Source organism: Morus notabilis, unplaced genomic scaffold (assembly GCF_000414095.1).
Source record: "Morus notabilis unplaced genomic scaffold, ASM41409v2 Scaffold832, whole genome shotgun sequence".
In the NCBI taxonomy this organism is placed as follows: domain Eukaryota; kingdom Viridiplantae; phylum Streptophyta; class Magnoliopsida; order Rosales; family Moraceae; genus Morus; species Morus notabilis.
Window position 1 is genome coordinate 32,278 of NW_010367112.1, and position 24,613 is coordinate 56,890.

The 24,613-nt window shown below is 32.6% G+C and overlaps 3 protein-coding genes across 4 annotated transcripts; 1 reads left to right on the top strand and 2 right to left on the bottom strand.

The window, feature by feature from the left end:
• Positions 1 to 805: 805 nt before the first annotated feature.
• Positions 806 to 4,203, bottom strand: LOC21393130 (E3 ubiquitin-protein ligase RMA1H1). The gene is made up of 2 exons (XM_010111906.2): positions 4,048 to 4,203; positions 806 to 1,686 (listed from the first exon to the last, which is right to left on the bottom strand). The coding sequence occupies exon 2, from the start codon at positions 1,661 to 1,663 to the stop codon at positions 911 to 913; it is 753 nt and encodes a 250-aa protein (XP_010110208.1). The 5' UTR covers positions 1,664 to 1,686; positions 4,048 to 4,203; the 3' UTR covers positions 806 to 910.
• An 8,518-nt stretch (positions 4,204 to 12,721) lies between these two features.
• On the bottom strand, positions 12,722 to 15,684 carry LOC21393131 (thioredoxin). Its single transcript, XM_010111907.2, has 2 exons — positions 15,366 to 15,684; positions 12,722 to 13,396 (listed from the first exon to the last, which is right to left on the bottom strand). The coding sequence occupies exons 1-2, from the start codon at positions 15,619 to 15,621 to the stop codon at positions 13,083 to 13,085; spliced, it is 570 nt and encodes a 189-aa protein (XP_010110209.1). The 5' UTR covers positions 15,622 to 15,684; the 3' UTR covers positions 12,722 to 13,082.
• Positions 15,685 to 17,251: 1,567 nt separating this feature from the next.
• On the top strand, positions 17,252 to 22,216 carry LOC21393132. Of its 2 annotated transcripts, XM_024174656.1 has the most exons (8): positions 17,252 to 17,596; positions 18,255 to 18,395; positions 18,573 to 18,665; positions 18,746 to 18,872; positions 19,537 to 19,646; positions 20,561 to 20,641; positions 21,583 to 21,665; positions 21,826 to 22,216. In XM_024174656.1, exons 1-8 carry the CDS (start codon positions 17,282 to 17,284, stop codon positions 22,043 to 22,045), a joined length of 1,170 nt encoding a protein of 389 aa, XP_024030424.1. In that variant the 5' UTR covers positions 17,252 to 17,281; the 3' UTR covers positions 22,046 to 22,216. The 2 variants fall into 2 exon arrangements, with proteins under 2 accessions (XP_024030424.1, XP_024030425.1); XM_024174657.1 differs by lacking the exon at positions 21,826 to 22,216 and having other exon boundaries at positions 21,583 to 21,669.
• The last annotated feature ends 2,397 nt before the right edge of the window (positions 22,217 to 24,613 follow it).

Here is a 24,613-nt window from a genome sequence, read left to right on the forward strand (position 1 = left end):
GTAATCTTATCTTCACCACGAGAACCGTAAAGCCGATAACTATCTCCTATTGTCGTGTCTGTAAGGGACCACAAAGTTGATTCCAAAAAATGATAATAATAATAATAATAATACGTGTGAACAGACTCTGAGAGTCATTGTCTCATTGATGTTGACCTAACGTTGGTGATTTGCTTGAGACATGCTTTTAGCGCAGAGTCTCATATGTACATCACTTGCGGGCCATCAACTAGAAAACTACTATTTATTATATCATGTGGAGAACTCTTGCACGCTGCAAATTATTAATTAAAAAAAAAGAAGTTATAATATAACTTTAGGGTACACTATTTTGAATCAATAATAATATAATTTTGGGTTTATCTTCTCATAGTGTATTTATTTACACAATTCAAATCATGACTTATATTGTATATGTGAGAAAAAAATACTGTAATAAAAAAATTAAATTTAAATTTATATGAGAAAAAATATTATAACAATATATATGACTTAAGTTATGAAGGATGCCTATTTTTTTAAACACATATTGGTCTCTTCTATATTGTAAAAATACTAAAATGCAAGACAATCCAATAACTTGAAAAGATATAACATCGATGGCCAAAGGATAATTTTTTTTTATTAGTATATGTTTATAAAGCTATTGTTAGTTACCTTTAAAAAAACATAAAGTTATTGTTAATTAAAATATAAATGCCACAAAGGACTTCCCCTTTTCCTATAAAGAAAAAAAAAAAAAAAAAAAAAAAAAAAACCCGAAACTCGCACTAAACTGGGAATGGCAATTGCATAACAGGACGTATAACATCGGAAAATCGTTCCAAGTTTTTTTTTTTTTTCCATTACTCTTTAGACTCGTAATTTTTACATGTGTAAATACAACCGATGACAAAAAGATAAAAGCTACTCAGAACAAAAGAAGGCACAGAACTGAGCAACAGAAGAGAAAAAAACAGACTCTGCCGAGCGACTTATCAGCCTGCATTACATGCCTTCGTACTCTTGGACTAGCGTTCCCCACAAGATTGTATGAATTTGGATAGGTGTAGAGATTTGTAATCGAATTACCAAACACCCGTGCATATATCATCTCGCCGAATATTCCAATGGTGGGATCAAACAGGTTCGTCGCGACGCCGCTGGGGCTCAGCATCGGTGAGGGAGCGTGACTGCCCCGACGAGAACTGTTTAGTTGTGACTGATGAGGATAGCGATAAAATTGCTGACTCATGTGCGGACTTGTTAATACACTAGGTGAGTCGACGCCATAAAAGGGACCGAGAGGCCTTTTTGGTATGACTATGCCAAGATTTGGAGCCTTGCCTTTAGAGGGCTTTGTGGTTTGGCCACGGCCGTACAGAGGGACCAAAGAGGCTTGTGAGACTTCAGCTTTGCACACGGGACATTGCTGCTGTTGTTGCTCTTCTTGGGTGCTCTGGAAATGGAGCCATTTGTAAATGCAGGGCCAGCAGAATAGGTGACCGCATAGCGTGACCACCGGATCGTGCACTGTGTCTAAGCAGATGTTGCAGTCAAAGCCAGTGGAAGGATTGTTATCCCCGTCTTTGGAGAAAGATTTCCACTTCTGGCAGGAAGATTTAGTTTCTTCCATGGAGTTGTTTTGAGGCATGGCCTCTTCAAAGTACTGGTCTAGAGCCATTTTATTATGCTAAGCTGCCGAATCTGAGATATTCAAGAAACAATTGTGTTAGAAAAATTAAAGATCTTCCCATTAAAATATATAAATAAATGAAGATCTTAAGCTTAGTGACATGTATGAATGTGAATTCATCAAGAACATCCAAAATGCTAAATAGAAGCTCTTAAATTACTATTTGACACTTAACAAACCCGTTGAGAAAAAGTCTATTGCCCCACCAACTCTCGAATTAATATTAGATCTAAAAATGGTAATACTTTTATCAAATATGGTCCCCAAGAGGGCAATTGGAAGAAATTAATGAATATTGGGGCCTGCTCTGCTAAACCCAATCAGAACGTGAGAAATAGACAATTCATTAAGAGCTCATTAATTACGATTGGCCCTTCTAGAAATACTATAAACATTCTGAGACTGATTCTCATGATCTATCCATTCTAGGTATTCACGTATGCTTAAACAAAACAAGTCGACACCGAATATTAAAGATTGTAGATTTAAAAGAGGCACCGAGATGGAATTCCACTATATTCAATCGCGCATGAAATAAAAAAAATAATATTCCAATAAAACTTAGAATTTAGATGCGTTGTACCTAACCCTTGCCGTAAATCTATTTTATTCTTGAAATCAAAGTGAATTCTCAAATTTTAAGCAGTCCACATCTAAACCTGAAAAATATGCAGTGCTCCACTTGAAGTACCACAAAAATAAATTACGTCTTAACTCTACGAGACCCCACTGAAGGGAGAATAACCAGATCCAAACATCTAGACAAACAAACGTTTAATACCATGTGCTCATGAAAATTTGACAAAACCAGACAGGTTTCTGGTGAACGGAACTTGCCAAAATATGAATCCATATTAATTGTGTGAAAGCTTTATGTTGTACAGCATCCCAACTAACGAGCTGTCTTGTTCAACTATTAAAGGAGGGTAAACCTAACTTAATCATTATTCTTCAATAACACACCAGCAAACATGTCGTAGTTGAAAAACATGTATTGATTCCTTTTAGCAGGGGAAAAAAAAAATTCTCATACTTTCAAAGATAATTTTACTAGGCAGCCAACAATACTAGAATTTTTGGAATTTGTACATCACTTGTATGCCTGAGCTAACAGATGATAAACTAAAATTACTTGTTTTCTCCTTAATTCAATTATTTCTTCAACTACTATGATGGAAACTCAAAAGTATTTCACTTAAGATCCAAATCTAAAGAAAGATTTTCAACAGGACACCAAAGTAATGCAAATCAACGAAAGTCAACTATGATCTATATTATAAAGCAACCACACAACGCACAAAAAAGAAGTGAATACCAAGTTTTAATCAAACAATGGTCTTTCAAGATGCACGGACGCTCAAAATCTCAAACGCTTAACAAGAAAAGGAAATCGAAATGATTTTGTGGATTCGAAGATGAAAAGAGCAAACAAACTTGAAACCGAAGCATAGATATTATAAAAAGCCAAATATAAGATCCACAAAGAGTCTGAAACAATGCGTGTAGGCAATCAAATAAAAGATTCCCTAATCACCTTCTCCCTCATGGAAAGCTTTCTTTTTCTAAACAAGCAAAAATTTAGTATATTTATTGCCAGAAAGATTAAGAACGAAAACAACAAGTTGAGAAAATCCTCTTGAAAAAACGGCTGGTTAATAATTGGACAAAAAAATTCTCAAGAGAAGAGAGAGGGAGGAAAAAAAAAAAACTCATTTTAGACTCTTCAAGCCTGGAAAGATCAAAATCTAAAGCACAACCAACTATTTCAGAGGGGTAAGAAAACCCGATCATCTCATGTGACTCAATTTTCAACGCTTTAGCACTGAAAACTCGAGAACCAGAGAAGAACACCTTGTTCAGAAGAAGATGACGGGAAAAAAAAAAAGAAAGAAGTTCTAAGCACCAAAAACTCGATTGTTCAGGCTTTTAAGCCCCGTTAATTCACCGATTCGATATTAAAATTCAAATTTTGTTACGATAAAAAACTCTAAGAAACAGTGAGATCTAACTTTCTTTAGTAAAAAATTTTCACATAAAATCGCATCTCAACTTAAATTTAGAACTCGAATCGACGATCCTAAGTTAATAAATCGGACAAATATCAGTTCTAAACCTCTAAGAATCTCTCGCCGAAGAGCAAAACAACACCACGACATTTCTATAATAACAAAACAACAATTTCTTTCTCCAATCCACCACATACATAAATGTTTTCAGGTATTCTTCCTGCTTGTGCGTGTCAGATAGATATAGCAAACACAGAAATTTGTGTCGGTGCATAATCGTGTCATATATAGAGAGAGAAACAGATATATGTATACATATAGATATATGAATAGAGAGAGAAAGAGAAGAGAGAGATGAATGCGTACCGATTAGTAGATAGAGTGGTGTGAAGAAGCGTAGAATGATGAGAAGGTTTGGTGGGAGAGGTTTCAATGGCGGATGGGAGAGAAAAGAGAGTGAGAAAATGGAGAGGATGAGAGGAAAAAGGGATTAGCCATTCAGATTTTTATAGGGACAAAACATATGACACTTCTTCCGTTCTTTAATAGATAAATACAGATTAGTTTATTTATTATTAATTAATTAATGTGATTAGATATCATTACTAATAATTGTTATTCCGTAAAGCTTCTGCTTCTATTTTTTTTTTTTTTTTAAAAAGCTTTTTTTTTTTTTCTCGCGGCGCGTGTTTGATATGCTATTCTCCATCCTCCCGTTGCTTACGTGGGTATCCACTTGATGCTCTTACTTTTGTTTTTTTTGCTTTTTTTAATTATTATTTATTATATCCTCAGTTTCTAGATTTCTTTTGTTTTTGTCTTTATTATTATTGGCTGATGAATTTTTATCTACTTACGGGTAGTTCGATAAAAATTTATAAAAAAATATATATATAAAGATATTTTGAATCACAAAATTTTTCGGGAATTTTAAAACGAGTTTTATTGAAAAACAAACAAAAAAAGATTTTTGATCGCAAATGAGATAAAAACTTAAAATGAATTCCTACAAAAAAAAAAAAAAAAACACTAGACAAAAAGTAATCTGATAATATTCTCAAAAAAAAGGTAATTTATAGTAAATGTAACCTATTTATTATTATTATTATTATTATTATTATTATTGCTCATCGTGTAACCTGTTTATTCTTAAAAAAATAAATGTAACCTCTTTATGTATTTATTATAATCTTTCAGACAGTTATCGTTGATAACTTTTATGGAAACCGCTATCACCTTATTATTCGAAGAAGAAACTGAAACTTCCTCAAATAAAGAGAGAGAGAGAAAAAAAAAAAAAAAGCTGAGAAGGATATAAAATTCGGTAACAAATAAAAAAAAGTGTCACAAAAGAGTTTATCAAGATAATAAAAAAGGAATTTTGTGCTTTTTAAAAAAATGATAAATTGGATAATAATTGTTGTTTTTTTTATTTGAGAATGTAATAATTGGGTTTTTTTTAGGAAAAAATAATTTTGGGTTTCTTGGATGGGCGTATTGCAAACTGAAACATATTAGTTTTTTTTTTTTTTTTTTTTTTGGCTAATCAGATCATATAAGTGTAATTTAAAAGTTGGAACCTATTGCAATTAGGTGTGATGGATTGTCAAAGGTTGCAACCGATTTGTGAATAAGAGCAACTCATTAATATGATTATTATCACAAGTTAGAACCTATTGCAAATAGGTGTGATGGATTGTGAAAGGTTGCAACTTGCAACCGATTGTGAATAAGTGCAACTTTTTTTTCTGCTTATCGTGAATAAGTGCAACTTATTAGTAGGATTATTATCACAAGTTGGAACCTATTGCAAATAGGCGTGACGGATTGTGAAAGGTTGAAACCGATGGTAAAAAAGTGCAACTCATTAATAAGATTATTATCATTGATGTAGATGAATTTAGAATCCTTCTTAATTTACTATTTGAACTTTATAAATTTTCATTTTATCTTTTAAATTTTAAATTATTCTCACCTAATTTTTTATGCTGTAATTTATGTTAAAAACATATAAAAATATATAAAATAACGGAATTATTTGACTTTTTCATTTGGATTTTTGTTAAAAAAAAAGATAAAAATCACATTACCACACTTAATTTCCTCTTTTCCGTCTGATTTTACCAAAAATTATAATAAAAAGGGTTAAATAGGAATAGTTCAAAATTTAATAGATAAGATGAGAATTTTTAAAGTTAAATGAGCAAATTGAGAATGTCTTCAAAATTGAGGGGCACAAAAATCTTTATCAATAATAATAAAAACAAATATAAAAATAAAGATACCATAAAACTACAGGTTGCACTAGGGTAACTAATTTTTTTTTTAAGTGTAATTTAAAAATATAACAACCTATGACAAATAGGTGAATAGAAAGCTTGCAACACGTTGTGAGTAAGTTACACGTTCCTTATTTAATCCTTATATATTAAAGTTTTGAGGGTTTTCTTTTTTTTTTTTTTTGGGAATTCGGTGCACTTGTTTTGTGGAGAACGTGTACTTTAAAAATATTTAAAAAAAAAAAAGATGAAATTTAAAGTCTATAATCTATATTCCTCAATGAGGGGAATTCGGTGCACTTGTTTTGTGGAGAACGTGTACTTTAAAAATATTTAAAAAAAAAAAGATGAAATTTAAAGTCTATAATCTATATTCCTCAATGAGTGCATTTTATTTAATCGATTTAGGATCATAGAATATAACTTTTTCTTTTGAGTAATAATGTAACTATTTCGATAAATCAAGAAATCGCTTGTTTCACGATTTTCTTCTACTATATTGCTGATTGGAGTATATTTAAAATTATACATTTAATAAATTTTTTTATTCAAAATCTTTTACATTATTTATCTATCTCTCACCTCATTTTTATCTTTTTCTCTTAAAAGAAAGTATTATTTTTCTACATTTTTTTCTTAACACATAAAATTTTACACAAAACACTTAATTATAAATTCATAATAATTATCATCCGGGAACAAAAAAAACAGTAACTTCTTAAAAAACAAGAAATAGCAACTCTTTTAAAACCGATTTCAGACACTAACCTGACAATAACATATATATATATATATATCTCACGACGGGGACGGGGCGTAGAGGAGTGGGGACAAAATTTGAGGACAAAAATTTTGAGGACAAAATTTTGTTCTTATCTCCGTTCCCATATCTAATTATTATTATATTTCATTTTATTCGGTGCGAATCACGTAGACGGACAATCGACCAAGGAAGAGACCCAATTCAGTCTGGGATCATCACTTTCTACAGTGGCAGGTAATTATGATTCTGACGCACATGATTCTCCAGAAAAGAGAAAGTGGGGCCCGTCCCTATCCCAAATCCCAACGAGTATTATCTTTCCCATGTTGTTCTATCCCTATTCAGTAATGCGAATTAGGGATGGGTTTAGCCTAACAAATTTGCAAAGTTGACCAACACCGTGGTTACTTTAACGATACTTATTTAGTTATTAACACCTCGTTTATTTCGTTGATTTGAGTTTAGAATTCGAGTTGAGATGTGATTTTATATGAGAGCTTTTTACTGTAGTAAAAAAATTAAATGTGATTATTTATGAGAGTTTTTTACTGTAGAAAAACTCGAATCAACGAAGTGAACAGGACCTATAATTGAATCATGATTCAAAATTTATTATAATATTTTTTTATAAAAAGATATACATAAATTAAATATAATTTTAAATTATTATTTTAAATTTATAAACTAAATATATAATTAACACAATTTCTACGTACTCAACGACATTTCTATTAACTTCCCGTCAACCTTCCTTGTTCGTTTGTATATACATATTTCTGGTTTGCTAATTGTCATCTCTCGTATATATTTTTAATAAAAAAATATGATATTAATTTATACTCACTTGTAATAGCGCCTGCAATAACTTCGGCGCTATGGTTCAATGGCAAAACTCGTTCCTGCAAATCATGAAATCTACGTCAAATATGTAAGATAGGAAGGAAGTCTTTTAGTCAACTCTCTGAAACATCTATAATCTTAGCTAGCTTGAGTTATTTGAGTCGTTTAATTCATGAGTTTAAATTATAAATTTATAATTTTAACAGTTAAAATTTAAATTTTTTATAAAATAAAAATAATATAACAAAATTAAAAAATTATAATTTAAACCATACAAAACTTTTAAAACAAACATACAAATAACTTTTTTAATTTTTAAAATATATAAACGGTTATATATATATATATGTAAATGGATGTGATTTTTTAATTTTTGAAACACATTAAAAACTCATTAATATGTATAACCATTAAAACTACACTCATATATATATATATATATATATATATATATATATATATCTAATTATTTAAGCGGTCAAGGGTACAAGTTAATTAAATAATTATAATACCAACTTCAAGCGATCAGCTTATGAGGCTTTTTTAAGGATTGGACTAATTTGGATGATGGATTCCAGTAAGTAAGAAGGTCATTTGGGTACTTAAAGATGTTTTAAGTTGCATCTTGAAATCACTGATCCCCTTTTTCATTCAGAAAAAAAAAACAAAAAACAAAAACAAAAAGTTACATTTTGAGATTGCAGAAAAGCACACATAACACGTTTGTATATATATATACACACACACACATAACACGTTTGCAATGTGAGTAATCAACACCGTAGAACAAATATTAACATGGAAAAGGATTGAGCGCGCAATCTCTTGGAAGATCATAATTCTGAACTCAATTTTTCTTTGGTAACTTCTGATGTTAGAGTATTCCGTGTTTCATTTTTGAGAGGGCAAAAATACCTGTGGTATAGACAAAAATACCGTGTATGCATAATTTTTACTGCAATATAGATTATGATCTTGTGGAACAAAAGACCTATGTTTTATAATTGTTACCGTTTATCTCCAGTTAGATGATACACGAAAATGTTCTAGCGTGTTACTATGTCATAAAACAACACAAGAATTGCATGAGAAAATGCTGAACGTATTTACGAGCGGACGATCTAAGTTGTCAAATCTATGAGTCCTACAATAAAGATCGCACGAGCATACGGTTTAGAATGTGCACTTGCAATACTGAGGTCGCACATTTAGCATTTTCTCTATCTTATTCATAGATGAAAATGTCAGTGTCGATGGGGTTCTCGAAGTTTTGATTTGTTGATAATGTCAATGGAAATGTTGATGACACATATTCCGGAAAAAAATGAATACCTTGAAAAAACTATAAATTTTTTTATTAAAATTGTACAAAATGTTAAAACAATCAATATTACTTAATTTAAACTACTAAAATAACAAAAATAATATGTTTTGTATTAGAATATTAGAGTTATGTTGAATAATATAGTAGGAAATTATCAAAATTATATATGGATTATGATTCAAAAATAATTTTATATACTCATTATAAACAAGGCACAATAATTCAATATACTACATAGAAATTAACTATCAAACATAATAAAATACACACTCACTTAAAGTGCTTTCGATACCAAAACGAGTTTCTAGCAGGTGAAAAAGTATTAGGTAGGTTCTGATCTTGATCAAAATAATACATTTGCCAAGATATTATCCTTAAATAATTCTAGATGTAGTTGTTGATGTGCCACATGTATGTCTCTTAATCTCTTCCTATTATTAACCCATAAATTGGATACTGTTGGTTTGTCAAACTTGATGACTAGTTCAGGGATATATAATTACACTTCAACACTGACACGTGGTGGAGGATACACTAATATATAATTATAAGCCATCTTGGTTTTGCACTTTTGAAGTAGATCTCATGTGAGAACTATATAAATAGCCATATGAACTTTGTTATGTTCCTAAGCTCACGGAATCAAAACTCAAGGCTATAAAATCCTCATCAATTTCACTCAATCAAGTCACACTACGTCTTTTTATAAATAGTTTATTTTAAAAGTTAAATTTTTTTAAAAACTAATGTCGTGTTTGGAATTATTCTTGTTTTTATTTTTTACGTTTTTCGAAAAAGAACAAATGAAAACGATTTTAAAACAACGTTTAGCACAATTAAAGACAAAAAAATGAAAATGAAAATGATTTTTTGGTTTAGTGTAAAATAAGAGAGAAATGAAAAACGAATTTTAGTCGTTTTTCATTTTCTCTTCTCTTGAGCAGAGAGAGAGAGACATTAATGGGTTTTTTTTATACTGAAAATAATCTCTTGATAAAACTATTAAACGCATTTTTAAAAATGATTTATGTCTGAGATTGAAAACGTTTTAATTTCTATTTTCATACAAAAAATAAAATCATTTTGAAATGAGTTCCAAACGCGCCCTAATTGTCTTAATATTTTCTTTACACTTCAATACTGATCTGTGGTGGAGGATACACTAATATATCATACAAACCATCTTGATTTTGTACTTCTGAAGTAGATCCCATTTAAGAAATGTATGAATAGTGCCATATGAACTTTGCTCTGTTCCTAAACTCACGGAATCAAAACTTAAGGCTATAAAATCTTCATCAGTTTCACTCAATTGAGTCACACCACATCTTTTTATAAATTGTTTATTTAAAAAGTAAATTTAAAAAAAAAAAACTAATTAAGTCTTCATATTTGCTTTTTATTTAAATCATGTTGTCACATTTTATTGAAAAAATATGAAAACAATGCGCTACAAAATTGATTTTTATTAAAAAAAAATTCTAAGGTTTTTGGACATTTTTAAAAATATTCTGAATATTTACCACAAATTTTATTGATTTTTTTAGACATTGCAGATGTTTTATAAATACGTCAGGAAGAATATCTTCCCCTCATTATTCACGTTGAGATTTCAAAATATGGATGATATCTAAGAAATGTCAACAATGTCATGGACATTTTCAGTCATGATCCTATTATCATAACTACTATTTGGCAGCAGCCTCAATAGCCTTTAAAAAGCTATACGACTAGACTACATCTACCACCGTAAGTTTCCTTCTAAACATTGGGTATGTTTAGTAGTGATTTTTGAAACCTAAAATCAATTTTTTAGTCATTTACAGTTGAAATTTGTGTTTAGTAAAAACATAAAAAGTGATTCTTAAAAAGTTTTTGAAGAATTTACAATCAAAATTAGAAGCAGCTTAAAGACAATTTTAATTTTTAAATTGTGCGGCAATCACCTTGAAGTAAAATTAATGAATCAATACTTGTATAATTACAGTTTACCAAACACTTACTGATTTTTGTAACAGTTATTTTTTTTCAGCACAACTAATAATAATTTTTTTAAAATCTACAGCACTGCCAAACTGGCCCATTGTCTTTCAATGTTGGTTATGAACTGGATTCTGGCTGGTTTCCTCATGTTGCTAATCAAAGTACCAGTCTTGATACGGGTGACAGTCAAAGTAATTGTGAGACGACTTTTTAAAATACTAGTCTTTAGCGCGTGATTTGTTTAAAAATAACAGTTATATAAATTATTTTTCAAAAAAAGTGAGAAGAAAATAAAGGATACCTCTCACCCAAAAAAGATTATAACTTATTTTATTGTGTTTTTAATTTGTTTTATTTTGTTTTGTTTGAATTTATTTTTTATTTAATTTGGTGTGATTTTATTTTATTTTAGTTCAACACATTTTTATTTATTTTTTATTAGAATTATTCATAACATTTTCATGTGAGTAGTATCAGACAATTTGTGCATATGGTAGTAGAATAGTTATAATTCATACAAATTATTTATATATTTTTATCTGTATAGCATCGAAAATTCGACGCTAAACAATGCTAAAAATCGAACAACAAATCACTTGAAAATAAATAAATAAATAAATAAAAAATAATAATAATAATAATAATTGGGAAAAGGGGAATTATTTCAAGCCATACACGTGATCTATTCAAAATAACTGATATGCAAATTATTGAGGGAAAAAAAAAAGAAACAAAAGGGGAAAAAGACACAAAAGAAACGTATTAGAGTATAGTGACCTGAATTCTATTTGGTCTGACTCGAAAAGTTCCCGGTGTGACATATACGGAGGAGTTTTAATTATGAAAATTTTTTGAGGGTCTGTGGTGGTAGTAGAGAAATCGGGCCTATCCACTGATCTCGTTGGGAGTACAGAGGCGGAGCCTCCCCAGTATTGACTTGTTTTGTTAATTATTCCCGCATGTATATATGCGCTAATTATTCATGTAAATCTATGTGTTACTATTCTATTTTTCTATTTCGTATTCACATTAAATCTGTGTGTCATTTATTTTGTTTTGTTTAATTTGTTCTTAATTTAATTTGGTGTGATTTTATTTTATTTTAGTCTAGTGTATATTTGGTTAATTTTTTCATTCGAATTGTTCATAGTATTTTTATCCGAGTATAGCAACAAAAACATGGTGCAAAATGGTGTTAAAATGGATAAAATTGAACTACAAATAAGTTAAAAATTAATAAACAAACATAATTAATTATATAATAATAAAAAAGAAAACCGTGTTTTTTTGGCCGCGATGAACGGTTGGGATTGGCGCGTGTGGCACACGGGTCGACAGAGGGACGTCGGAGGGGCAGGCGCGGTAGGGTTCTGTGGCAGGTAGGGCCCGCAACTTACACGCTCCATCCAACGAGCGCACACCGCGTGTCTATGCTGTCGGCCTTCTTTCACGCGTGTTTCGATGCATCATGGTTCACGATTATGCGCTCATTTACCCTATGGAAAGATGACACGTGGAAGCCAATTACATCTAACGTTCTCTGCTCACCCGTGCGGAGCCCACATGTGAAATTGACCAACCGTACGCTGACACGTGTTGCACATGGTGAATTGCACCACACCAAATTATTTCCTCTGCCCAAGGAAAAAAAAAATTGACACGGCTAATTCTGAGGAAGAAACGTACGAAACGCATTCTACTTTTATAGGATGGAATAGATATGTCGCAGCTCACAAGAATCTCGAACTTAATAAAATTAACTCTAAAGAAACTGGAACTGGCTTCCCACTACTGAATTCAAATTTAAGCAGTCTAGTGACATTATTAGAAAAGGAAATGACATTACTTTTCAGCTCCATACAATTTCATCACCCCATCTACGAACCAGTTAAATTAGAAGTTCTAAATTCAGAGAAAATAAAAAAAGCTTGAAGAAGAGAGGACTGGCATCCTTGTTTAGTCTTGTGTAGAAACGTACTCATCAAAAAAGACATTGGAAAAATTTGCAAATCAGTTTCACCGAAGACCCTTCACAACTGCTATTGGTAAGAAAATCTCAGCAACGCTTACATGTATCACTGAACCAAACATAACAATAAATACAAGAACTTCAAGTTTTTACGGCGAGATAAGTTTTAACTTCACAGCACCAGAGACATCAAAAGATTTAGACAGTGTGGAAGAAGGCTGCAGAGACTTTTTGTGCTCTCTCCTATAAGAACTTTGCGATGCTGGAAGTTAGAGCAGTTTTGGGGACGGCACCAATGATTGCGTCCCTTTTTTCACCATTGATGAAAATCATGGTGGTCGGAATGCTGCGAATTCCATACTGCTTAGCAGTTGAAGGGCAATCATCTGTGTTTAACGTGAAACACTTAAGTTTTCCAGTATACTCCTTAGCTAGTTCACAAATTATAGGATGATTCATGTGACATGGACCACACCAAGAGGCCCAAAACTCTACAAGTACAGGACCCTCAGCCTCAAGAACAAGAGATTTCCATGTGGCATCCGTAACTGTGGTAACTGCAATTGAGGGCAAAGAGTCAATTTCACATAAAGGAAAGGTCGGGGTGCATTTCATAATCAATATGACAAATTGATACCAATAGTCCGCTACATAAATCTATAAATCAGCCTTTCTCATAGACTAAACAAGGAGTGAGAAGCAAAAGAACGGTCAGAGTAATTTTAACATCATATAACACAACTATTGCCTAGTTGATAGAGCTCAATCAGTACAGCTAAAAAACACCGACGTAAAGTTATGTAGAAATCACTTCTTGTTTATGTACAGAGTGTATGAGTATGACCATCTATGGTAGTTCTGTTTGGGTCAAATTTCTTGTGACAAAGAAACATGGTAACCCTAAGCTAAGATACGTATTAGCACAGGGGACGAATGAGATGACTAAGGAACAAGTTGACAAATGGCAGTCATAAGATGCTTTATGGTAGCAATAGGCCTCTATTTTTGGCTTAACTACCAAAAAATAAAGACCTCTATTTTTGGCGCACATGCTTGGAATTTCCAATCCAACCAAAACCAAAGATCAGTTTTTGGTGTCACCAGCCAACACAAACAAGCAGCAAAGACACAACGAAAGCACCTACTAACCCCACAACAGCCAAGCTACCAAGCTAAGGAAAACAGAACCAAAGGAAGAAAAGGGAAGCCGAGAAGAAGAAAGAGATACCCAACAAAAGAGTCAAGGGAGGGAAAACCACTCCCAAACATTCAAAAACACATTTTCAGGGATATAATCTGAATTAAGCAGCCAAAGCAGTCAGAGGCTCTAGACCATTAATCAAGGTCATGAGTTCTCAGGAATCCACTGATAATCAGTTGCAATAAAGGACGATGAGAGGAGTACAGAGTCCCTATTAATGTTCTTCAGTAACCAGGGGCATAGGTGTGGAGAGGTAGTCAATACTTTGGCACAAGGCCCAAATCACTTCCGCAGGGTATAGCCTTCCATCTTTTATTACAAGCCCAGATCATACAGAAACGGATAGCCAGAGCCTCCGCAACCAGTGGCACTAATGAGGTAACCAACTGAGTAGCTGCCAGCTTTACCGTACCATGGAAGTCTCTAACAATAACAGCATCATGTTGGGTATAGAAACATCAGAATTCACTTTCATCCACTCCAGAGGACCATTAGCAGAAGTTTTCCAAAGATGTGCACCATATTGAACTCTCCGCCATAGTGAACGACACCATTTCTCTTCTGATTAGCATGTGATTATTTATCACCTTTAGCCCTTATCTAAGCTCAATAAGGTGGTCATCATAATACTCATAGCAGAAAGTTCCCACTAACTCTTCATTCACAGAACTTAAGAATACTCAATAACCATGACAAGTTATTATTTCCAAGCAGTATCGAATCATGCTAAGTCCTTTCCTTGATTTTTTTTCCTTAGTTTACCAGGAACTTTTTTTTTTTTTTTCCTTTAATTTAACACACATGTGTTAAAAGAAGTGAACAAATGTTAAATGTCAGCCAAGGATTTTATTTTACAGAATACTTAAATAAATTACAAGAAGAGCACATATAGAATAGCTATATATATATATATATATATATATGAATTAACATTAATTCACCTAATTAATTCTTTGCTATTCAGACAGTTCCAGTGCAAGAACATAACTAGGAGACCAAAAAACCGTTAAGTTTATCTTAAGAAAACAAATTCACTCCATGAAGCTATAACTTGTTCCCCAACTAATTAAATACTCTCAATAAGTTGAACTCAACTTTGAAGACATATCAAATCCAAAAATAGGCAAAAATTTAAAAAAAAAAAAAACAGAGAACATTAATCTCAACATGGCGCAATTGAATCTCGAGTGAACGAAATGAGAATTAAAGAAATAGAACCAAATTCTCGAATTTGGGTTTGGGACACACTGATCATTATCTACAGGGAACAAAAACGAAAATAACAAATTTCACAATTAAAAAAAAAAGAAAAGAAAAGAAATTACCATCTACAGAGGTTTCCCGAGCATCAGAGACAATGCGGCCGACTCGGCGAACAACACTACGCGTTCTACAATTCAACAACGGCACTGATCGAATTAGAGGGGCGATGATTTTCAATGATCGGAATACAGGAAAAGCACCGACTTTCCGACGGCAGGAGAGTGATATCGCCGAAGATGACGTCATCGGCGGAGAGAGGGACATCCTTGGATTGGAAAGAGAAGACGAGAGAGCGACTTGTTTCGGTAGCTTCGCCATTGAAGACAGCGAAAGGAAGGTTGAAAGTAACGGGTTAATATGCTTCTGATTTTCTCCCCCTGTTTTGAGAAAATGCTTCTGATAGTTCAGGATTTTTTTTCTAAGGGCTTTAAAATAGGATCTAATTTCAAAAATGCCCAAAATTTTGTACCTTATTTTAAAGGGCAACTGAATTTTAAAAAAAGTTCATTTCACCCTCTAAATTATGCACCATAATTTAAAATACCTCTAAAATTTATAAATTAATAAAATAATAATGTAACACTGCTTATATTTTTATAAATTCCCTTGAACTATTAATTTCAAGTTAATTTACTTTTTAAATTATTATTTTTATGCCAACTTATCCCTTAATTTATTAAAAGATTAAGAGGCAAAATATATAGTTTAAAGAGCATTTAAAATAACAATAATTCAAGAGGTGTTTTAAATTTACTTTTATACTTTAAAGAGTGAAATGGGCTATTTTCACAATTTAGAGTGTCGAAATAAGCCAAAGATATTTATGAAATTAATCCTTTAAATATGTTGAAATTGGCACGTGAATGACGAAATAAGTCTAATTTATTTTAAGGTGAAAAGAATAATGATTAGTTTGCCAAATTTAGGTAACTTTCCAAAAATTCACGCAAGCTCTCTTTATCAAAAGGAGGAAAAAAAAAAAAAACTAAACTCAATGTTTTTTTTAGGAAAAAAAAACAAACTTTTAATATCCTCAAATTTGGAAAAGAATTCCTCTATATTAGTCTAAACTTAGCCCCAAATTTCTTATTACGGTATTCTCTTTCACAAAATTTGAATTAAAATTTAAATTTTCTATTAAAAGGGTTCTTATTTAATATTATTAAAAATATAAAATAGTTTCAAGATCTCGTTCTTTTTACCACGATGGTTATGGAGGGGGGAGTTGTGAGTGGATGAACGCTCAACGTCGGTGGTGGAGTCATATGGGTCATCCCCGATATATCCTTTATGATCTTGGTGGCCATCTTATTGTCGAAGATCTTCTTTGTATGATTGAAAAATTTTATTTCGTTTTTAGTTTATATTTTGATGTAATAAAGGCGATGTTGATTCCACCATTTCGATTTTTATGTTTTTGCCACGTAATAATGAAAGTTGACGTCCCACCTTTTTATGGTGGTTGTAGGTTTATTCTGTTAGGTTTGATCCTATACGGTGTTGTGAGTGATCCTAGTGCTCTTTATCTTTTGGTCTCAGTCGACTAGTTTTATCTCTGGACTATTGTGGTTTTGTTAAACGAGCTTTTATCGCTTTTAATTGTTAATGTGCTGAGTAGATCTTTTTTTCATTAAAACTCAACACTCATATTTATTTTTGTGCCTCATTTGTCTTTATTAGTAGATCTAATTTTTGTCTCTAATACTTTGTATTTGGTGGTTATTTATAACTATTTCGGAGTGTATATTGACTTAATTATTAATTGAAATTTCCCCTTTAAAAAAATTACCGAATCCATTTTATCCTGATAATCAAATAATGTGGTATTCCATGATATTTATCGGTTGGAAAAAAAAACCACCTAAACTTAAAAATTAATAATAATAATAATAATAATAATAAACCACCCCCAAAAAAAATGTAAAAAAACGAAAAAGAAAAAGAAAAAGAGATGAACCTACTATGAAATACCAATACCATGGTCTCGCTCTTGTTCATTTCCTTGGCATTCAAATGCCCAACATTTTCACGCAAGACCCGCATGGAATCTTCCCAACCCAGAACTCTACGCGACCGCTTCTCCATGTCTGCTTCGAGAGAAGCTCGTTGTCGTTTAAGCAACGACGGCTGTGAAGAAGCTCATCAGTCTCTCATTACGTTGCGGGAATGGCAGGATTGGGGCACCACATCTCCTGTTCCCATGGCGGTCACGAGAATCGTCGAGGATTTCAAGAGTTTGGAGACAGAGATCGATGCCCAGATGAGCTTTGGTGGTCATCATGGCAAACTCCAGGTGATTGTCTAGAAATTGCTTCTCGCGGTTGGTTCTTTTAAGGGACTTTACTGCTTTTATGTTCATATAATGCGTTTATTGTTTTTTTTTTTTTTTTCTGTGTTTTATATGTTCTCAATTTTCCAATATTTACCAAATGACGATTGAAAGAACCGAGGAAAACACAGTGTATGTATGTCGAGACTGAAATGTATGAAATGTAATAGTAAGCTTCGGTGAGTGTGTGTGACTTAGAAGTCTAATTTTTTATGAGTTTATATATTTTGACACGCTTCTTGACTTAATTGGAAATTTTTTAAGATGGGTTATACAGAAAAATGTGTATAAATGAGGTTTAAGAGCAAAATTTTTGTAAGTCTAGTAATTGATGCTCAAAATCAACGGTCTTATGGTTTTCATCAGATAGTGGTTGTATAGTGGTTGATGAATCTGCTTCAAATTAATGGGTATTCTGAGTTGTTTGAGGGCGGAAGATTGCTACTGAAATTTCCATTATGAATATCAAGCATTTATTTATGTTTGTTTCTGCATATTGTTTCCTTTTGTTTTCTTCTCTTGAGTGCCTTCGCTTGTTTGCACCATGCTATATAACTACTATTCAACTGAGCATATTTCAATGGTTGGTGAGTTTTTATCCCTTATTTTGTGTAAATTTCAGGGTACTTTTAAAATTCAGGAGGACAAGAAACACCGAGCAACATATCAGGCTCTTGGAAATTCTGAACAGAAGCTCCAATTCTTCTCAGCTCGACAAATAGCATGTCGCTTGCTTGGAAGTAGGGGTTACCTTTGTCAAAAGGTGTTGAGTTATTGTAAACCAAAAACGTGTTGTTTTTTTTTTTTTTTTGCTTTCACATCTCTCACTCTCGGAATGTGTCACGGTTATGCATGAACACATTTACAGCTTACTTTACTTTTGATCTCATGAATATCTCTTTTTCACACTATGTTTTATAAGACTTCGAGTACTATGCAGTGTTGGCTACCTTATGAAGATTGTATGTGTTTGAGAGTCATGCCTTGCAAGCTTTGGAATGGATTGAGGTTCTGGTTGTATATGCATCCCAAGGTTCAGGAATTTCTATCATCCATTAATCAGTTAAATAATATTGTTTGGAAATCGGTCAGATGACAGACTTCATTTTTCAGGATTTCTTAAGGCAGAATAACACTGGCAAGCTGTTGTGGCAGTTATTTGGTGTTCAAGTAGCAACTCTGTGCCTTTTTGGCATTGCTGAACATGAGGAAATGATGTGGAATGCATTTAAGCATGCGGGTATATTTAGAACTCTTGCTTCTTCCGATGAATTCAAAGTTTGCAGTTTTGATGGTGCTTATGTATGTATATTAGTCACATAATTAGATCATCACATTGCCTAGGAGGAATAAATTATTGTCACTTATAGGGGAATAAATTATTCCCCAATTAAATTGGGATTAAGGCTTGTTGTTGTTGTTGTTGTATAGGGGACGGATGTTTCTTACTTGTGTAGACATGGTTAAAGACTGGTGAAGCCGGTGGAGCCAAAATTGATAATACTTGCATCAGAGCAGGTCTTGGCAAATCATATTAGTACTAACACCTAGTTAAAAAGTTTAGGCCTACTTGAAGGTGGTTCTGGGGTTGACACAGGACACTTAATACCACATGAGTGCTTCTTGTTCCCATCACCCTGAAGAGGAGGTTATTTGTGCTTCTTTCTTGGGTAGACACGTTTTAAAAGGCCATGGCTGATGAGTAATGAGCTCAAAAATGAAAATATCTACATAACTTGTGGGCCTAACCATAACTGCATGTTGGATAGTGTGATATCTATCTGTACCGAGATAAATTAATGTTTTATTTTTAACAAAAACTTATTCAACGTTATTCCTATCTGTAAAATATTTAGTTAGACCGTTAGAGTAACTAATGCTGAATAATTTCACCTTGAATTCAGGAAAGCACAAGGTTTGGTGCCTTTATCCGAATAAGAATGCAGTGGTCAAATCAGTTCAGGAAGCTTTTAGTCAATTGTCTTCGGTAAACCTGGAATCCACAGAAACTACGGTGAATTTCTTTCTTATCACAATTGTACATGCTTACTGTTTCTTCATGGATTATCTGCAGCTTGAGTTTCATCTTTGTATCATCTTGCATTTGATTACTAATTTTGAGAATATGAAACATCTAGGCTATCTTGTGCAAATGAGAACGCAAAGTAGTATCCTTCTTCTATCTCAGCAAGTAGACACATTTTCAGAAAGATAGGATGATCGGTTGTGGGGACCATATTGTGAAAGTACCAATTGAGGGCTTGAACCGTGTATCCTATCTGAATTGGCTTTCCCATTTCCGTGTCATTCAATATTTCCCAATGTCAACCTGTCTTCACATATGGCTTTCTCATATCTTATCTTCCTCTTTCTTGTGAACTATTTACCATTCTTGGTGTAGTGTGGACCTCTCATAATTTCAATACATGGCAGACAGTCAATTTTTACGATCCTGCCTTGTCATGTTCTACGTATAACATCTAACTAGTCATGTCCCTTTTACTTAAGATTTCAATGCAAAGTTTTATATATATATATATATATATATATATATGTATATGTATATTTCAAGATAAAATTGTCTATATCACGAAACTACTATGCCGGAGCTTGACGTGACTTGCCCAGGTCAGGCCTTCTGTTGACAGGTCATTGGTCACACAGAGCCTAGTTGATATACTAAGTATTTTGTTGACTGGAAAAAAAAGCTCTTTTAGATGTTACTATAAAGGAACTTGTACAATTTTATTGTACAACTACAACAAATTTAAGTGTTTCTTTTCAGCATGATAGGAGGCTGTAAATTGTTGAGTTCCAGTTTTCTCCCCTTTTCATGCCACTTTATGTATTTAGTAAAAAATCCTCATATGTTCCTTGTGTCCAATAAGATTCTAATTTAGATGCTGATTCTGATATTCTGCTGCACAGACAAATAAAGATGAAACCCTGAACTTTATCCTGATTGATGGTACATGGAGCAACTCTGCCGCAATGTTCAGACGATTGAAGGTAAATCATCTCAATTTTCTTTGCTCTGCTGCCTTTGTTTGGAACTACTCTTTTTTTTTTTTTTTTTTTTTAAGTTATGAATCAGCTCTTTGCTATAACAGACTAACAGTGCTACAATACAAGCAACTTTTCTAACTTAATGCCACAAGTATTCAGTCATCAATATAGTCCTCAATGGAACAATTTCTGTTTAAGCTTCATTATTATCGGTAATACTAGAACGCAAGGTAGTACTTTAATCTAATGTTTCTTTTTTTTTCCCCCCTTTTTTCCCTTAAAATTCTAATTTTGCGTAAAAGGTTAGCTTTCTATCCTCCCTCCCTTACCACAAGAGAGTAACTAAATAGGTAAATATTGTAGTTTTCCTATCAAAAAATCTATTTAACCTTCAAGATGTTCTATGGTCTTCTACTTCTAAGTAAAAAATATCCAAGATTTATAAATTTAATCGATATGCACCATGTTTAAGTTGCCTTGTATCTCAAGCTCAGGATTTCGATACTTATTTGAGTCATTTTAATGAGAGCAAAACAAAAAATGAAAAGAATTCAGAAAGAGGAAAAGAATTTGTTCAAGGAAGCGTAAATTTTGTGAAAGAAGCTTTGGGGACATTTGAGATTTTTAATTACAAGGAAATGCCTGGAAAGTCTAAAGAGATCCAGGTGACTGAAGAGGCCGTAGGAGAAAGTGGACAAAGCTGCCAATTATAATTATGAATCAAAACAGATATTAAACTTCAGGGTTGTATTGAAAGAAGAAGTATATTTTGAACTTTTGATAATGTTCTCAAAGCATCAAGAGAATTGGGTGTACCTGCATGGAGCTACCCAAATATATGTGCTCTTTAGAAATTTCCAAGCCAATGGATTGAATATCCTTTAAACATAAATTTTCTGAAGATGCGAGTTGGAGAGTTTTACAATCAGTCTTATTGCCTGCAGGATCAAGCCAAGTCAATATGGGGGGAAGAAGATATTCCGTGTATATCGTTGGCCACGGGTGCTTCTACAATGCATAAACTTCGGTGAGAAGTCAGAACAAATTATGAAGTTCTGATACAGGGCTCTATTAATATCTTTTCTCTTCATTTGTTTTTGGTTTACTGTCTTGTTGTTTCCATCCTAAATCCCCGGTCACGGTTAATTTGATTACGTAAGCAACCCTGTTTGGAACATTTTGGGCAGGCCCCAACCATCATGGGATCGTACCTGTACAGCCGCAGCAGCTATTGGCCTCCTCTCTGAGCTGCAACTTCTTCCAAAGTTCAGCTCCTGTGGGTTGGATAAACAGGCAGAAGCCATTGAGGATGCTTTGGTTGTCCTATTAGACGCTCTCACAGCTCGACGACTCCGGATGGGTAGGTCCATCACACGTAAAATACGGCACACCAGCGACATATGTTAATAACTACCCAAGAATAAGTTTATGCAGGCGCAGCAACAGGAGGAAACCTTTTTGAAATGCTGAGGTGATTTTGTTGAATCTAGTACGAGATCTCATAAATGAAATGCTAATTTCTTTTGCTAACTGATATTAGAACAAAACTCAACTAAATTATGGTTGATGTTTTTCTTTTATCCCTGTTTTTCCCCTTTACATACTGTTTGTTTTCCAAGTTCTCATCACCTTAACCTTTCCTCATACTGGTTTCCACTTTCCATCTATCAGTTCGCTACTTGCAACAAAAGGTAGGATATATTAGCACCAAAGATTGGCATAAACAGCAGGCTAGTCTCAGTTATTCAATAGGCCATTCACTACATTTTTCTTTTTCTTTTTCCTCTTTTTTTTTTCAGAGTTAGAGATATTTCTGAAATCTAATTTATATGGCCCTCTATTTGCTTACCGGCTTCTCCATTTAGACTCTCATCTAGATATTTCCCTTACAAAAAGGAGTTTTACTTAAAAAAATTTGTATATTGGTCTTTGACTGAAAAGCAGTTTCTGCTTAGAATTTGTTTGCATTTCTTATTTACCATTTAGCAAGAGAGAAATTCAATTGTTGAGGCACCATATGATGGTTTTTTCACGGGAAATTCTTACTATGTGGCATTACAACAATAGTAGTTCGAGTATTATTGTTACAGTTTTTTCTCTCATAAAAATTTAATAACATAATTTACTTGTGAATCCATATTCCATGCTATTAAGTCGCAGGAAATCTTTTGTTACTTGTGAATCCATAATCCATATTCCATGTAATCTACAAATAAATAATTAAATAAATAATTGGAGAAAAGTTGGGAATCTTAGGGCCATTTATTTATTAATCTTTACAGGTCTATTTTTTATGTCATTTTAAGTAATGGGATGTTAGTCTTTTATTTTCTTTTTATAAATTAAACGATAATTATTTATTTTTAAGTAAAGTGACATAAATAACATTTTTACCATCTTAATTGTTAATTTTAGTTGGGAGAAAGAGAGAAATAGGCTAAGACTTGAGATGAATTAAAATTAATAGGCTAATAGTTTACATAAGTTAATAAATAGGCTAAATTATTGTTTTTGTCCATAACTTGTCTGGTTATAAACCATAACTTGACAAGTTATTGTCTATAACTTGTCTGGCTATGAACCATATCTTGACAAATTTATTCATAACTTATCTAGCTATGAACCATAACTTGACAAGTTATGGCCTATTAATTTCTATAATTAAAAGTTGGCCTATATACTTTCTTAAACTTTTCATATTGACATATTTTCTACTATTTCCGTTTTTAATTTTTCCCTATTATTTGAGCATTGCTATTGGGCTCTACAAAATTAGGGGCTCGCAACACAAGGGCCACCGGCGACTACACAAGGGCCGCCGTTCATACCTTCTTAAAACATCACGTGCAAGTCACGTGAAGGAAATCTGTTGAGTTTTTAATATCATTTTTTTATTAGACTTGCAACACAATGAATTTTAAACTTTTAAGGAGTCGATTGTTAAGATTTAAGTTGAGGGATAAATTTGCCAAACAGGATAAGTTGAGGGGTATTCATACAAAAAAGCTAAATAAATATGGAAAGTTTCATATTTGTACGTGTTGTTGGGAGTTTTCCTTAGCTTTTCTTAATGAAAAACTCCCTAGAACTTTTGTTCTTCAATTTCTATTTTTTATGACCATCATATAAGAAGCTAACGCAATGGAATGAATGCAACATAAATCAGTATCAGGTGAACGAAGTCAATTTGAAAATTGAATGAACGGAAAATATCCGGGCAAGGAACAAAAGAGGAAGAAAAGTTTGACATGTTACAAAATGTTTATAATCAGGTTGATAAATTTAAAGGACATGATAAATAAGTTATGGAGATATTCATTGAAAGACGGTAATAGATCCAATAGATCTTGACCAAAAAGTGAAGGCAACAAGTTAATTTATTGGACAAATATCTCAGAAAAAAAAAAAATTAAAACCACAAGTCACTGAGTCGTGTTAGTTAGCAATGCATGGGATTTGAGATATTTTTCTGAAAAAATAAGAGATTTTGAAATAAAAGGTAAATAATTTAAATTTTAAGCATAAATTATTTATTTAGATTTGTGTCTTAATAGAAATGTAGGGGTGTCAATATGGAAAAAGGAATTGATCAGAAGAGTAGAAATAACGAACGAAAACTGAAACAGAAACTTACATTGCATCTTAATGACAAAGCTGACTTAATGGGAGTTGCCACCTTGACAATCTTAACTTAACGCATCTTCTTCTTTCTGCTCTTCTCTCTCTCTCTCTCTCTCTCTCTCTCCACATTACCTGCAACAATTTACTCTCCACCATTGTTCTTTTCTCTTCCTCACAAAAAAAAAAAAAAAAAAAAAAAAAACCAAAAAAACAAAGAAAAAAGTCTAAGAAGCAGAGCCATCAAAAAGACAGAAAAAGCCAACCCCATCGTCTCTCAGAAGGCGGAGATCGACCCTTCTCCACCTTTTGGTCTCCGGAGAAAGCACAACAACAACAACAATAATAATAACAATA

Coding starts and splice junctions, on each gene's coding strand:
- LOC21393130 (XM_010111906.2), bottom strand. CDS start 1,663: ATGGCTCTAGACCAGTACTTTGAAGAGGCCATGCCTCAAAACAACTCC.
- LOC21393131 (XM_010111907.2), bottom strand. CDS start 15,621: ATGGCGAAGCTACCGAAACAAGTCGCTCTCTCGTCTTCTCTTTCCAAT. Junction 13,397..15,365: donor TCGGGAAACCTCTGTAGATG/GTAATTTCTTTT, acceptor CCTCAATTGCAG/TTACCACAGTTACGGATGCC.
- LOC21393132 (XM_024174656.1), top strand. CDS start 17,282: ATGGTCTCGCTCTTGTTCATTTCCTTGGCATTCAAATGCCCAACATTT. Junction 17,597..18,254: donor GTCATCATGGCAAACTCCAG/GTGATTGTCTAG, acceptor TGTAAATTTCAG/GGTACTTTTAAAATTCAGGA. Junction 20,642..21,582: donor CAATGTTCAGACGATTGAAG/GTAAATCATCTC, acceptor TATTGCCTGCAG/GATCAAGCCAAGTCAATATG.